At 45.9% G+C, this 17,500-nt stretch overlaps 1 protein-coding gene across 2 annotated transcripts in view; it reads right to left on the reverse strand.

Moving 5' to 3' along the window:
- Positions 1-17,500, reverse strand: part of abtb2b (ankyrin repeat and BTB (POZ) domain containing 2b) — a 62,519-nt gene that overhangs the window by 15,843 nt on the left and 29,176 nt on the right. For both annotated transcript variants that reach the window (XR_007195114.1, XM_048257743.1), the window contains exons 3-5: positions 16,706-16,852; positions 9,178-9,385; positions 443-595 (exon numbers count right to left, since the gene is read on the reverse strand). Coding sequence is in view for 1 of the 2 variants with exons in the window: in XM_048257743.1 (XP_048113700.1) it covers positions 443-595; positions 9,178-9,385; positions 16,706-16,852 (508 nt within the window). In the remaining variant the exon portion in view is untranslated. The remainder of the gene's footprint in view (positions 1-442; positions 596-9,177; positions 9,386-16,705; positions 16,853-17,500) is intronic.

Consider the following 17,500-nt stretch of genomic DNA (forward strand, 5'->3'; position numbering starts at 1 on the left):
TAAGTGTTGAGTTTTTCACATAACTTGTATATATACCAGTGACACACACACACACACACACACACACACACACACACACACACACACACACACACACACACACACACACACACACACAAGCACATGCACACACACTATGACCCACAGCTGCTCCTTCTTACACACACACACTCACTCACAAACAACAATCCACAACCCCCTCCACACCACACACACACACACACACACACACACACACACACACACACACACACACACTCACACATCACATACACACTCACATACACACTCACATACACACTCACATACACACTCACATACACACTCACACAAACACACGCACACACACACACACACACACACACACACACACACACACACACACACCAACACCCCCAAACACACACACACACACACACGCTGTAACCCCTGCATATCTTACTTGAGCAGCCGTGGTTCACAGTCCAGGCCGGGCAGCAGCAGGCGGGCGGCCTGCCTGACGTCGTCGCTGTCCACCAGCAGACTCCGGCGGTGCTCAGCGTGGACGATGGCCACCCGCATCCACTCCATCAGTGGGGGCATCAGCAGGAAGGGCCTGGGGGCACATTCAGTAAACAGGTCACAAGGGGGTCAAAAGATGGTCATAGGATGGTCATAAGATGGTCATAGGATGATCACAGGATGGTCATACGATGGTCACAAATGGCTGTGGGTTTGGGCTATATCAGGGTTCACGTTCTAAAACACTATGGCCTATAATAACTATGGCCTCACAGTCAATAAAGTATAGGACTCAGATCCTCCAACGACATGTAAACCAGTTGCCATCTCCCAGGGCACTGGCTCTTCAGAACAGCCGCTACACTGCGCATCTACTAACTCCACTGACACACTGACCACAGAGTGGACTGAAGTACTCTATTGAGACACATGTGACTGAAAATACAGTGGCAAATAAACATTATTTAATGTTTATTTGTTTTTGAATGTTACTGTATTTTATTATTTCATATTTATGAATTATACAATATCATTTTGCACCCAGTCGTATTATGCATTTTATCTTCTGCAGGTCAGGTAGACCTTGTTAATTCTCGGTTGACAGCATTCTGAACTAATTGTTACAAAGTACTTCTCACATTCCATAGAGTGCTATAGTAAATGGCCCATGGCACAGGAGGGAGTAAGGGCTTCTACATACTCGACGCACCCGACCGGTAGCGCGACACCGTGACGTCAAAATGACGTAGATCTTGCTGGCGCGCCAATGGAGCGCCAATGGTGGTCAATGGTGGAATGTCACACAGCTCAGAGTGTTGATGTGTGTGTGGACCTGGATCAGAAAGCCGACACGGAAACCCTGTTGAAATGAGTGACTGCGTGTGTGTGTGTGTGCACCTGGATCAGAGAGCCACCATTGAGAGCGTATAGAAATGAGTGACTGCGTGTGTGTGTGTGTTGACCGGAATCAGAGAGCCACCATTGAGAGTGTATAGAAATGAGTGACTGCGTGTGTGTGTGTTGACCGGAATCAGAGAGCCATCATTGAGAGCATATAGAAATGAGTGACTGCGTGTGTGTGTGTGTTGACCGGAATCAGAGAGCCACCATTGAGAGCGTATAGAAATGAGTGACTGCGCGTGTGTGTGTGTTGACCGGAATCAGAGAGCCACCATTGAGAGCATATAGAAATGAGTGACTGTGTGTGTGTGTGTGTTGACCGGAATCAGAGAGCCACCATTGAGAGCGTATAGAAATGAGTGAGTGTTTGGAGGAGTGCTGGCGGGAGGTTTTCAGGAGGAGATTCCTGTTAGCCTGCTGCTCCTGCGGATGACAGGTCTGACCTAAACAGGACTCCACCGTGACGAGGTCCAGCTCTCAGCAGCCTGGCCCCTGTCTTTCAGCGCACTCACACCCCCCCCCAGAGCAGGCAGGCACAACACAGCTGCTGCCATGGCTCTCTCTCTCACACACGCACACGGACACGCACACACACACACACACACACACACACACACACACACTCCTCCTCCCTCTCTCTCTCTGTAACACATCCTTACTCTCTCCCACACATGGGTGTATACACTTGCAATGACTGCAAGCATTCATACTCACATTCCATTTGTCATACACTCTGGACAAAAATAAATCCATCCTCTGTGTTTGACAGAGTTTGTGTATGATGGAGGAGCCATTTCCTCAAGATATGGGGCTCTCTCTCTCTCTCTCTCTGTGTGTGTGTGTGTGTGTGTGTGTATGTGTGTGTATGAATGTCTCTATGTGTAGGTGATGGAGAAATTGAAATATGCAGAGCTGGATGGAGCGGCTCCAGTTGAGGTGATAAAAGGGCGGAGTAAGAGATGAGATGCCTATCAGAGATAAAGGACAGAACAGAGCCGGCAGACAGAGCACTTTCAAGGTGAAGGGAAACCAGCGCATAATAGAGAAAGGATGAGGACAAGCAATTAAAGTCTCATTCTTTATTCCTTAAGACATCTCTCTCTCTCTCTCTCTCTCTCTCTCTCTCTTCTATCTATCTCTTTCACACCTGAAGACGTCTGAGGTGTAAAACAGTGTAATCTCCTCTTCTATGTGTTAGAATAGGCCCTGGGGCACTGTGTGTGTGTGTGTGTGTGTGTGTGTGTGTGTGTGTGTGTGTGTGTGTGTGTGTGTGTGTGTGTGTGTTGTGATGGATATTGGCAGGTCTTAGACCCCGGCCTGTTTGGTGTGCCTGTGCTCTCTATCGCTCTCTCTCTCTATTCCTGTTGAGCAGGTGTTGGTGTTCAGGTGTTGGTGTTCAGGTGTGCCTGATTGGCAGGACTATAAATCTCATGCGTTCACAACAGCCAGCCGGCTTCCTCCTCCTGGCTTTTGGCTTTCGTTGTCCATCGGCTGTTAAACCCCTAGACTGATTTTGCATGACACTTTTGGTTTCCTTCCATTATACTGACTTGCACTACACCACGTTATCATTAAGTCTCTGTTAAATTTACCTTTAATTAATAAATTATCTTGATTATTATGGAATCAGCGTGTGGCCTCCCCATTCATGTTTCATGCATCGAGCCGGCATGTCACAGTGTGTACAGTGTAATCTCCTCATCTATGTGTTAAAGTGGGCCTTGGGGCACTGTGTGTGCGTGTGTGTGTGTGTGTGTGTGTGTGTGTGTGTGTATGTTTGTGTGTGTGTAGATAGATAGATAGATAGATAGATAGATAGATAGATAGATAGATACTTTATTGATCCCCAAGGGGAAATTCAAGGTCTCAGTAGCATATAGACATCACACATGCACGTACAGCAGAAATGGTAAATATAAATATAAGTATAAACATATAACCAAACTCCACTGTACAATAGAGACAGTAGAAGATAAGAAAAAAACTAACAAAACTAAATACTAAATATACTATATAAATTAAATTTAAAAAAATCCACAGTGTGCTTGAGGGTGATCAAGCATGAGACGCTTGCAGTGTATGATGTGTGTGTGTGTGTATGATGTGTGTGTGTGTGTGTATGGTGTGTGTGTGTATGTGTGCGTGTGTATGGTGTGTGTGTGGTGTGTGTGTGTGCATGTGTGTATAATGTGTGTGTGTGTGTGTACAGTCTAATCTCCTCGTCTATGTGTTAGAGTGGGCCCTGGGGCACTGGGCTCTCCAGCTCAAAAAGTGGAGGTTGGGAGGAGACCTGGTGCCAGTGCCTGGTGCTGATGGAATATATCTGATGACTCCTTGAATAATAAGTGTGTGTGTGTGTGTGTCAAAGAAAGAGATAGAGATAGACAGATAGTGAGAGAGAGAGAGAGAGAGAGAGAGAGAAAGAAATGTATCACTGTCAGTCAACCACATTAGTCTGACACAAACAGCACAGAACCGCAGACTTCCAGGTGCTCATTAGTCAGGGTAAATAACACACACCACACGCACGCACACACGCACACCGCGCACACACACACACACATATGCCTCTCCATGAAAGCACAAACATGTTTCATACACTGACACACACATACACAACACACACAAACGTACACACAGACACAGAGAAAGAGAGAGAGAGAGAGAGAGAGAGAGAGAGAGAGAGAGAGAGAGAAAGAGAAATACACAGAGGAAGAAAAACAACCAGAGGGAGATGAGGCCACTGGTGGGAGCATGAGACAGACGCGGGCCGCGGCTCTAAAGATAAGACTGCCCGCACCGTACATCAGACGCCCATGGAGCAGCCATCTCCTGCTCTACAGATCAAACACACTGGAGGAGCAGGAGATATGTGGGATGCTAATAAGCTGAAGCACACAGACACAGACACAGACACACACACACACACACACACACACACACACACACACACACACACACACACACACTCACACAGACAGTCAGACACACAGATACATCTAATCTTGGGCTCCCACATCCCACATACTGTGTGTGTGTGTGTGTGTGTGTGTGTGTGTGTGTGTGTGTGTGTGTGTGTGTGTGTATATGTGTGTGTGTGTGTGTGATACATATACATGCAGGACCATCCCAGAGAGCCAGGGACAGACAGCAGTGGAGTGGGTTTATGGCTGGTGTCTGGCTGGGAAGTTGGTTCACTTCACCACAAAGAGGGCACTCACTGCATTACTGGACTTTCCTGATCTTGAAATAGCAGCGGAGACAGGCTGACCAGAGGCTCTCCTACGTCTGTGTCCCAAGAGAGAGTTACTGTAGGTCCTGAATCAGGATTTGTGTATGTGTATGTTTATGTGTGTGTGTGTGTGTGTGTGTGTGTGTGTGTGTGTGTGTGTGTGTGTGTGTGTGTGTGTGTGTGTGTGTGTGTGTGTGTGTGTGTGTGTGTGTGTGTGTGTGTGTGTGTATGTGTGTGTGCAGTCTCTCTGTCTCAGACTTTTGAGTCAAACTTAAGTATTCCTTCTGTGATCATCAAAAAGCTAAATCAAGCAAACTCCAAACATACACATATACTGTACAATAATATATACATACATAGAATAAACAGGGAATATTAATATTCCCAAGCAATGACATATGTAAGGAGTAACAGACACAGCGTAACAAGACACTCCTGTCACTTCTCTTTGGCTAAGAAACCAAAATAAACAGGAATATGTAGGGCATGGCTCAGCAACGCATAAATTAGACTCTATACTCCCTGTGTGCCGGGGAAAAAAACAAAACCGTTATGTTTCATGTTCTTAGCCGTGTGTCTAACTGTGAGGTGCACACACATACACACACACACACTAACCACACGATATGTGTGTGTAACAGTCTACCATGTGAGGCACACAAACACACACACACACACACACACACACACACAAACTAACCCCACAACATTTGTGTGTAACAGGCTAAGTCTTCCTGGTCTGCTATTCCTATATGAGGGTCTGTTAGAACTAATACTAACAGATTTCAGGCTGCGTTTATGTTTGTCTAGGATTTGTGTGTGTGTGTGTGTGTGTGTGTGTGTGTGTGTGTGTGTTCTCTATGAGTCAGGCCGTAAATGCGGGAATATTTATGACTACTGAATGAGTAGTGTTTTTATAGTATCTCGTGGGTGTGCTTCCAATTTTACATATTCACTGTGAGTAGGTAGCAGCACAGAATTGTCTACATGTGTAGGGGTGTTCTGTTTATCTCTCTCTCTCTCTTTCTTTGTGTGTGTGTGTGTGTGTGTGTGTGTGTGTGTGTGTGTCCATATAGCAAGGAGGCTTGTATACTGTATACACAGAAGCAATCATTGGAATATAATGAGAGCATGAAGTGTGGTCTCAGAATGACTACTTCATCAAATCTCTCTTTCACACATACAGACAGAAACACACACACACTAGCATTTTGCCTAGAATGTTTTCAATAAGGCTTTTCCACTCCTAAATGCAATTATTGATTCAGTAAAAGCTCACAGCCTATCACAACATCTAAACAACAAAGTCTCTCCCACACCCCCACCACCTCTCTCTTTCATTTTCACACACTCTCACACACACACACACACGTGCACTTTATGTTGATCAATGGTTGTGGCAGCTCTTTTCTGTGAAATCTGAGGCATTGGCTGAAACTCTAGCCCCCACCTCCTCTCTCTCTCTCTCTCTCTCTCTCTCTCTCTCTCCTCTTAAGGCTTGCTCGACAACCGGAATATGCCTGAGCCTCTTCCTTTGCTGGTTTGGCCGACAGATCACGCCTCGGCCCTGACATCTAACCTTTGACCCTATGACCCCAACAGCAGCTCAAGTTCACTTGCGGCCCTCGAGCCCAAAAGCTGAACTCCCGCCCACATCAAAGACGCACTTCACACCGCGTCATGAAAGTAGAGAACACACCCGGCTATGTTACTGACCCACATGGACATGCACACCCACCTATCCATACACACACTCTGATGCAAGCATGCGCACAAACACAAACACACACACACACACACACACATCAACATACATAGTAGCAAACAAGACATCTTGATTACACTACACTCAATCGTCCAATATTTGAAATCATATAATATAATATAACATAATATAATAGGTCATAGCCCCACTTTTGCTCACGTCTATGGGAAATAAATTTGCAGGTTTGATAGAAAACAGATCTGAAGAAAGATAAGGTTTTATTTGTGCCCAATAAAGTATTCCAGATGTACCGGTATCTTAATGTGTTTGCCTGTTTCCAAAAGCCCTGTATAACCCCCCCCCCCCTCTCTCATTCTCTCTCTCTCTCTCTCTCTCTCTCTGTCTTCATGTGTGTTTGTCTCTCTTTCTGTGGGGGTGTGTGTTCTTATCTGTCTCATCCAGCCAGAAGCTACACTTAGTGCCTGCTGCTGTCGCCCTCACTTCATGGCCTCTGACATTTGATCTTTGACCCTCAGTGTGTGTGTGTGTCTGTGTGTGTGTGGGTTGCGGTTTGAGTTTCATGCGTGGGTTTTATGGACTTTTCAGCAGAGGCCCAAAGAACTCTGAGTCATTACTGGGACTTCATATTGTAGGCGCTGCCATGTAGGCTCCCACCTGTATCCCATTCTTTATGCCATGCCACACACACACACACACACACTGACACACACGCGCACACACACACACACACACACACACACACACACACACACACACACACACACACACAATAATATACACACTGACACACACACACACAATATCACCACATTGGTTTGCACCACACACAATACACACACACACACACACACACACACACACACACACACACACACACACACACTCTCAAATACACAGAGACGCTGACACGCCCATGTCTACACAAACATTAACATTGGAATGCAAACTCACACGCACATTAACTTCAGACACACACTTATCAGCCTATGGATTGCTATATTTAGCATGCACACATAACTTCACTTCCAAAGGCTGTGTGAACTATAAAACGATGGGTGGCATTTCTCTAAGCACTTAAATGGAGGAAAGAGCTTTATGCACCCTTTGATGTTACTTTAGACCTACCTTACTTTCTAATAAAAGACAGCCTTGGGTTTGGCTTTGTTTGCCATCTGTTTTGTGTGTGTGTGTGTGTGTGTGTGTGTGTGTGTGTGTGTGTGTGTGTGTGTGTGTGTGTGTCTTGTGGGCATGTGTGCGTGCCTGTGTGTGTGTTTGTGTTTATGAGTGTGCATCTCTCTACCAGAATACTGGTTGTGTATTCTAGATCCTAGTGTATTGTGTCAAGACAGTACACACCTTGTCAAGCATCAAAAGCCTGACACACACACTCTACTCCTCAATTCACGCTCACGCATACAATTACACTGTCATCTGGGCCTCATTATCCCACCCCCCACATCCCCCCCACCCTCAGTGCTTGTGCACTTTCTTGGGGGGGGGGGGGCACAAGGCAGCCCCCCACTGAGGAGACACCATGTGTGTCAGATAAGGCAGGAATCTAAACTGTGCCCCCCCCCCCCCCCAGCACTCCTTATTAGAACTCAAAGAACTGATTGTGGCGCCTTGGATTTCTGTTTTCCCTCACGTGTAACAAGAGAGCACTCTTCTCCTGTCTGCTCTCCTCTGCTGATAGTGTCCATCTGGAGACAATGAGTTTCCCTGCATTTGTTTACTTTCGTTTTTCCTTTTTTTCCATTTGTTCATGTTGGGGTTTTTTCCCTCCTGCCGTTATCTTGTGCTGGAAGTGGAAACGGGCTCAGTGTGTGTTGCTGCACGCAGTCCTGCCCTCCTATCACCAGAGAGGCCTCCAGGGAAACGGGCTCAGTGTATGTGTGTTGCTGCACGCAGTCCTGCCCTCCTATCACCAGAGAGGCCTCCAGGGAAACGCCAGGACCAGGCATGCCAGATGAGCAAGCTCTGTGTGTGTGTGTGTGTGTGTGTGTGTGTGTGTGTGTGTGTGTGTGTGTGTGTGTGTGTGTGTGACGTTTGTGTGTATGTATGTGTGCTTGAGTGTGTGTGTGTGTTTATGTATATATGTGTGTGTTTTTGTATGTGTTTGTGTGTGTGTGTGTGTATGTGTGTGTGTGTGTGTGTGTGTGTGTGTGTGTGTGTGTGTGCACGTGTGAAAGAAAGAGAGGCCTTTTAAAACAACAACAAAGGCCTTGAGTAGCAGGCCCAGGGGCTGTAGGAGGAGCAGTCTGCTGTAATGGACATTAGCACCTCCATGGGATCTGCCCTCATTGATTCAACATCACAGGCTCAGCTCATGAATATCAATGGCCAGCACTGGAACTCAGGTGGATGGCAGCATTGTGTGGGGATAAGAGGGTTAAGTCCATTAAGCGATTAGGTCATTAAGGGACTGTGTGTGAGTGTCGTTAAGAGGCTGTGTGTGTGTGTGTGCGTGTGTGTGTGTGTGTGTGTGTGTGTGTGTGTGTGTGTCTGTGTGCATGAATACCTGTCAATGTATTGTATCAGTGTAATATATTGGTGTGTCACAGTGTGTAATGTTGCATATCAATGTGTAGGTGTTCATGTGTAGAATGTGCTTGTGTATTCCAATATGTATGCATGAACTGTATGTGCATGTGATTGATTGAAATTGTGTGTGTGTATGAATGTGTGTGTATGAATGTGTGTGTGTGTGTGTGTGTGTGTGTGTGTGTGTGTGTGTGTGTGTGTGTAATGCGTGTGTGTGTGTGTGTGTGTGTGTGTGTGTGTGTGTGTGTGTGTGTGTGTGTGTGTGTGTGAATCCTACCTCTCCTTGCTGAGAGCCATGCGTGGCGGGTCCAGGTTGGGGTTTTCCATGGATTCCATCTGTGGGCATCGCAGGTAGTAGTAGAGGGTGTGCAGGGCGTCTGGCGACCAGGACACGGGCTGGGGTCGGCCGTGTCGGGCAGGACTCAGGCCTGGACGCACCGAGCTCAGCCGCTGCATGTGGTGCATGGCCCGCGACACCAGGTCACCTGACCAGAAACAAGCACAGTCATTGGCTGTGTGGGAGGGACAGTAGGCTACTTATGTCATATAGATTATGTGTTATATACTTTATATAGACCCTTTCAACAATAAAAACAAAAACAATGCTGGAACGTTCTATTTGGTTCCCAATCTACTTCCTCTGCATTAAGATAACATTTGGAATGTTAAAACTAGGGCTATCAAAATAACTGATTAATTTCGATTAATTAATTTGAGAAAAAATAACTGATTAAAAAAAATAACGCAGATTAATCGATTCTGTGTGACTTTTGACCCTGAGCCGTTGTAGTCAGTAACCATTAGACTGTAAAATGAAGGAGAGAGAAGAAAATGTGCTGCCTAGATCATTGATTGGAACATTTAGTTTTCAAAATGGTGTTGATAAAAATAAAGTGTTGATTAAAAAAAAAGTCCTCTGCAATGTCTTCCCGAAGCACTTTTGAATTGATTTCCTCAGCATATTAAGTCATATCATAGATTATGGCTATTATTAAAATAATAATAAAAGAGTTTTTGAACTTTAATGTCACTAATGCTGATTATTCAATGATTCATTTGAATTTAAATATTTAAAATACTTTCACAGCAAAAATCATATATGCAATTCATTTAGATTAATTAATCACAGAGTATGTAATTAATTAGATTATTTTTTTTAATCGATTGACAGCCCTAGTTAAAACGGAAGCCTTGTGAGGCCAACTATGATGCTGATAATGGAACTCTCTTGAAAGGGTCTATATAACACATGTGTTGTCCCGGGTGGAGTATGGAGTGCTGTGACTGCTGTCCTATTTTCTGAACTACAATTTCAGTACAGATGATTCAGCATTTAGTTCTCAATTTGAGGAGTTGCACATGTTGCATAATGTTCTTTATTTTTATGTAAGGTGCACGAAGCAAGTCTGAGCAGGTGTAGAATGGGAGTGTTATTACAGTTAGGTGATGTCATGTTAGTCTTGTGCTAATTAGTCAGAGGAGTGTGAGAAACATTTCACAAGCTAGACTTATCTCTGAACACACACACACACACACACACACACACTGCTAGATGTCTGACTAATTTTTTTGAGTAAGAGACTGTGAGAATCTTGACAGGTGCTCACACACAGTGGTGATAAGACAACCACATGCCCAAATAAGGAAATACACCAGAAAAGCTCTTCTAGCAAGCCTGTTTCTAGAAATAGGTCTAAACAAGACATCCATCGCTGGGAGAGCGAGACTACACCATGAAAACCAAGACCTGACTCAGCTTACTGGGGGTCTGGTCTGGAGCTGGACTGATGAGTTCTCCACACACACACACACACAGGCAATATTTTTCAACATGAGATGAAAACTCGAGACATTTTCCAGAGACATCTTACACACTGTGTGACTGTGTGATGCCTCCGAGACGCAGGTTTATCTCCCCTCTGCTTCCTCTCTACCCTTCCTGCTGGTGTGGTGGACAGACACACACACACACACACTATTTCTCCCCTCTCCCCACATAAAAGCCAGCCTATGAAATGCAAATACGGAAACAGAGAGCAGGCTCTTTTGGCTGCTCCGGCACCCAGGGGCTTCCTAAGGGCCACGGCCGGAGGAAGGTCGCATCTCCGGGGCCTGGCCACAACGGGAACATTCCAGAACATTCTAAAGCCATGCCAGAGAGGAAGAGAAGAGAAGACAAGAGCACTGAAGAGAGGAGAAGAGAACAGAAAAGAGAGGAGAAGTGAAGAGAAAAGAGAAGAGAAGTGAAGAGAAAAGAAGAGAAGAGAAGAGAAGATAGATAGATAGATAGATAGATAGATAGATAGATAGATAGATAGATACTTTATTGATCCTGAGAGGAAAAGAGAAGAAAAAAAGACAAGATCAGCAAATGGCAGGAGAGAGCGCAGGCAGGTGACGAAGTAGCGAAGGGCGCACAACATTACTCATCCGTCCACATTACTCACTGGTCCATATTGCATATGCTATACTGAAATCAGCCGTAGGGCCAGAACAAAAACATAAGATGGCCTCCTCTGTGCATCTCCTCTGGGTGATATTCATGGCTCAGTCACGGTGGGCTGGCCTCTTAATTTGTGGATACTCATATTGCTTATTTAATGCAATTAACCCCCCCCCCCCCACCACTACCACTGCCACCTGCCCCCACTGAGCTCATAGCTGAAGTGGGCGGTTGGGGAGTCAAAAGCAATCCTTCATTACGCTCAAGAGGTCTCCAGCCCACATGAGGGGTGTGTGTGTGTGTGTGTGTGTGTGTGTGTGTGTGTCTGTGTGTGTGTGTGTGTGTGTGTGTGTGTGTGTGTGTGTGTGTGTGTGTGTGTGTGTGTGTGTGTGTGTGTGTGTGTGTGTAAGCAGCAGAGAGGCCTCCCTGGAGTCTCAGAGGATTAGAGTTGGCAATTATCCCAGCCTAGCAAACATCTCCACAGATACAGGATCTATCCAGGACCCGGTCTCAGGCCTAGCAAACATCTCTACAGATACAGTATCTATCCAGCACCCGGTCTCAGGCCTAGCAAACATATTCACAGATATCTATCCACCATCTTGTCACAGGCCTAGCAAACATCTCCACAGATATACAACACCACAGTGTCTAAAGGCCTAGCAAACATATCCACGTCTATCCACCATCTTGTCTCAGGCCTAGCAAACATCTTCACCGATGTCTATCCAACCCTGTATGTTGCTAGCACTATTGCTAATGCTAAAGCACAGTGCAGGGAGGATATGAAATGCAGTATTCTCTGGCTCAGAGAGGTGGGAAAATGTCACTTCCTATAAGAGAACCACTTTCATACAGCTGTATGCTTCTAGGAACTATCAGAGAAGCAGTTTCATAGAGCAGTAGGCTACCAGGGCAGAACCCTCAGACGAACTGAGGGTTGTTAAAAGACTTTCACAAGAGTGGTGGTAGCATAGTTGGTGGTAGCAGAGTTAGCAGAGTTGGGGCATCCGTGGCCTACTGGTTAGCGCTTTGGACTTGTAACCGGAGGGTTGCCGGTTCCTGAAGTGCCCTTGAGCAAGGCACCCAACCCCTCACTGCTCCCCGAGCGCCGCTGTTGTTGCAGGCAGCTCACTGCGCCGGGATTAGCGTGTGCTTCACCTCACTGTGTTTACACTGTGTGCTGAGTGTGTTTCGCTAATTCACGGATTGGGATAAATGCAGAGACCAAATTTCCCTCACAGGATCAAAAGAGTATATATACTTATACTTATACCAGGAACTGTCAGAGAGCCTTATGAGCATTATGGCTTCATGTGATGTGGCCATGACCTTGTGATTAAATAGATATTAAAGGCTAGATAGATAGATAGATAGATAGATACTTTATTGATGCCCAGGGGAAATTCATTCAGGCTGCTGACTGATACCCTAACACAAGACATTTGGAAATGTTTTACAGTTGAATTGGGAACATTTAGAAAAATGACGTCTTGAGATTCATATCAAATACTGAGACAAGATTAAGCCTTATGGTCTCCACCCTGCTGTTTGCTCAGTCGGCCAGTAATGTGTGCTTATGCGGCTGACACAGTATCTGAGCTTCTCTGTGCAGATGCCCAGGTAGGGACCAGGGGCTCCAGGTAGTCCAAGGGTCCACACAGATGCCCTACTGTTTACCCATTCACCCGGGCATAGCTCAGCACTCCTTGTCTGTGTGTGTTTGTGTGTGTGTTCAGAGAGGTGCCTGTGTACGATAGGAGACTCGTAGGTAGCAGCACAAAGAACTCCCTCAGTGGCAGGGCATGGGAGAGTTTGTGTACATTTGAAAAATATATACTTTTAAAAAAAAAAATCCTCATTGCGGCTAGCTAACCGGAAGCTAGCATGAAGCTTGCCCTTGTGCTGGGAGGACAAACAGAAGAGTGTTCAGCCATTTGCTGGAGGAAATAAGGCCCCCTTCCTCTACCGCTTCACAAATCTCAGGCCGTTTCCCGCCTCTACCTCCAGCGGGCTCCGAGCCCACAGTCCAAACAGTGCCTGGCAGGTAAGACCGAGAGAGGAGCCGTGAGCTAGCGGTGCTAACAGAGCTGTCCTTCAGGCCGAGGCACGCATCACATTTTTTCCAAATTCTAACTGACATTCAGGAAGAGATGGAGAAAAAAAAAACGAACACCTTGAATAATGAAGGCCCAATGAATGGGCTACAATGTCGCTGGCCAAAAAAATACTTAAGTGAACGTTAAAAAGTGAAATGGAATACAGGCTATTACCACACGACGTGGAAACTTTCAGCGTGCACTTTTGAAATATTTTCACGTCCCCTAAAAAAAGGGAGCCATTCATTCTGACCCGAGAGTGAAATGATCCAGATGGCCCTGTCTGAAGGATGACCACCCATCAATGTTGTGACGGGTCAACCCTTCTCTCTCTCTCTCTCTCTCTCTCTCTCTCTCTCTCTCTCTCTCTCTCTCTCTCTCTCAGACAGACGACTGTAGAGGCTGGGGATGCCTGGAGGGCTCCCCCACTTTCTCTCTTCCTGCTCAACTGATAAGGGTGATGTATGAGCAGCACTGATGTATCATTGCTGACACCAACCACACCAAACACACCCACACACACACACACACACACACACACACACACACACACACACACACACACACACACACACTCCCCTGTGAGGAGACAGACCCAGGTCCTGGACACTCTGGGAAAAGTTAGATCCCAAGACCTCTCAGAGATTGACCGCCTCTGAATGTCCAGGAGAGAGAGAGAGAGAGAGAGAGAGAAAGAGAGAGAGAGAGAGAGAGAGAGAGAGAGAGAGAGAGAGAGAGAGAAAGAGAGAGAGAGAGAGAGAGCCTTGAACTCTCTAATGCCCACAAGCATCTCATGTCTCACATTTTATTTTTCCAAAACCCTGTTTGGAGACCAAACATGTCTCTCTCTCCTCTCCCTAGGGGGCAGCTGTGCGGTGGACTGTTTATGTTTGAAGAGGAATATAATGGGCTAATCTATCCGGGAGAGATAAATTAATCACATTATCACTCCTCCCGCATTCTGTTTGCTGAAATAACACCAGGGAATCCTGCTGGAATCCTATATCAGCTATTTTGGCAATGAGCATGCTGGCGCTGGTTCTCCTCTGAGACTAGACAGCTATACATGCAGTGTGTTAAACTTAAATCATATTAGGCATATTTATGAGTAATTATGTCAGACGTATGATTTAATTCTATATAAATCAAATTGAATATTTAACAATATACCATGACATCACCCGCTAAGTCTACAATAAAAAAATAAAACATTTACATGGATATTTTCTGTGAGGTGTACTAACTGTGCCAAAGCAAGAACCTCACAAACAACAAAAACAACAAAAACATAACATTCACGTTGGTCTTCTATTGTTCACTTTGTGGAAACAATTCTGTTCATATGGTCTACTGATGCATATATTAATTTACAGTAATCAAATTGTGCTTGACGTAACACTGAAACATGTTTGGGTGAAGCATATAAATAATCAATGGTCTAATCAAAGATTGATATGTTTGAAACGATGGCTCTTCCTTTAGGAAACAGCATGATGAATGACTCATTCTGTTACCTCCCTAACATTCTGTTCCCAAGAGGAATGACACATCAACCTGCACACATCAGAGCACATGGCAGAAAGGTGCCAGACATAGCGCTCCTGCAGGATTTGTGTGTGTGTGTGTGTGAGTGTGTGTATGTATGTATGTGTCTGAGTTTGAAGTGTGAACAAGAAGGTGTTCGAGGTGACCTTTCAATCAGTCCCTAATTACAGGCTTTCAGAACCAGGTGATGGGAGGACGCCCAGGCCTGTTTTAAACAGTGTGAGGAATTCTGAGATCCAGACAGACCCAGTCGTCCAGCTCGGCCTCAATATTGACTGATGGAGGTGCAAAGTGCAGGTAATACAAGTGGGTGTGGTGGGTGAAGGGCCGTTAAGAGTGACGGGCCATAATGGATATGTTAGATGGCAGACTAACTTTGCAGCTCAAAGGTAATAGATATTGGCCCTGGTTTCCTGTCTATATATTAAGCCTTGTCCTACACTAAAAGCTTTCCTCAGAGGAAATTTCTATTAAAGTTCTCTGTCAGTCCCATCTACAGTACGCTCAATTTATACGGGAAACAGGCCCATTATGATTGGTCAGAGACTACAGGATGTGATGTAACAATGAGAAGATGGGCAGGTAACAGGGTGCTACTGCTGGAGAGACTGCAGAATTACCCACCCATTTCACACACCCAATTATTGCCAGGCATTATTTGCCGTAATTGCCTGATTCGAGATATGTCCACCAACACTGACCATATCTCGGCCTGCTAAATAGCCAATTTTCTGTTGTTGTTGTTTTTTTGTCAGTATGGGCAGTCCTGGATATTTGGAACTCTACAAAGCTAAATTTTTCTGACATTGTTTGGCAATAGCTTAGGGCAGAGGTTCTCAAACTTTTCACAATGAGTACCACCCACAAAAACAATTGGCTCTCCTAGTACCACCATTATGACCGGCATTAAAATACATGTGCGTATAGGCCAATTCAACTACATATTTTACATTGTACATACTGTTTTGCTTTGTCAAGTCTTTATGAAAAGACACCTCGGAGACTTCCTGAGTACCACTAGCGAGAGTTCGCGTACCACCAGTGGTACCCGTACCACAGTTTGAGAACCACTGGCTTAGGGGACTATCACTTATTCATTTTTTATTTGTGTGTATCCAGTACCTTGTCAATAAACTGCAATGACCCCAAACAACCCCCTAAAAAACACTATATATAGGAAGTTGGGCAGCGGGCCAGGCCCTGCTGATAATGTTGATCCTGCTAGCAGTGTTTGACATGCATAGAGTACGCTGAGGGTGAACTGCAGGCAAAGTGATGGAACTGTGTCTGGTGAGAATATGGCAGGCTATGGTATGGGGTTATGGGGGGGTAAGGTATGGGGTTATGGGGGTGTAAGGTATGGGGTTATAAGGGGGAGTAAGGTATGGGGTTATGGGGGGGTAAGGTATGGGGTTATGGGGGGGTCATGGGGTAGATATTTTATAGGGGTGTAAGGTATGGGGGGTTATATAAGGTATAAGGCATGGGGGTAAGGGGGGGGAGGGGGAAAATATGGGGTTATGGGGGGAAGGCATGGGGGTATATGGGGGAGTAAGGTATGGGGTTATGGGGGTGTAAGGTATGGGGTTATGGGGGGTAAGGTATGGGGTTATGGGGGGGTAAGGTATGGGGTTATGGGGGGAGTAAGGTATGGGGTTATGGCAGGGGTGTAAGGTATGGGGTTGTGGGGGTGTAAGGTATGGCGGTGTGTCACTCACTGAGTTCTGAGATGCTGCCCACGCAGGTGGCCAGGAGGGACTGCTCCAGCGTGCGCAGCTCCAGCTGGGCATAGGCGTCCTCTCTGCTCTCCAGCCCAGGTGACTGCTCTGTGTACGGACTGAAGTGGGCCGGCAGGGACAGCACACCTGAGACAGGTAGAGGAAGAGAAGAGGACACATCAACTATCAGTTCATTCACCAAAACTATAAGCATTCCCATTCACACATTTTATACTTCCCACGTTCCCAAAAATACAGTCTGGAAATCTTTCTCCGCACTCAAAACTGAGTTTCCTCTCGGCTGAGATTGCTGTCTTAGCTAAGCCGCCCTCCCCAGCACGATCAAAGACCCTCCCCAGCGGGGAGCTGCCTGCCTGGGCTGCACCACGGTGAATCTGCCCCCCGGAGTGATGCACAGCGGAAGACGCCGTCTTTCTTCCCCTGCCTTTGGAAAGCAGCCGGCAATGTAACCCCCCCCCCCCCCCAACACACACACACTGTGTGTGTCCTCACCAGGGAGGATTGGCCTCCAAGACCGGCCCAGTGTCTGCCTGACAGGCAGCAAAGGGCTGTGGCTTATCTCTTAAGAACGCCCGCCGCTGTATTCAAAAAAACGTAATTCCAATTTCTGTCTAGTCGTTCCCATTTTTGATTTAAATGCTGCCGAGTTATTTCAGAGCACACTGATTAAGACAGAAGAAAAAAAAGAAAGGTAATTAGAATGTCAGCCTGTACTGCGGAGAAGGTTAACAGGACAGTGACAGCTGTTTAGAGTTTGACGCTGTTTTAATTAAA

Source organism: Alosa alosa, chromosome 11, assembly GCF_017589495.1.
Source record: "Alosa alosa isolate M-15738 ecotype Scorff River chromosome 11, AALO_Geno_1.1, whole genome shotgun sequence".
In the NCBI taxonomy this organism is placed as follows: domain Eukaryota; kingdom Metazoa; phylum Chordata; class Actinopteri; order Clupeiformes; family Clupeidae; genus Alosa; species Alosa alosa.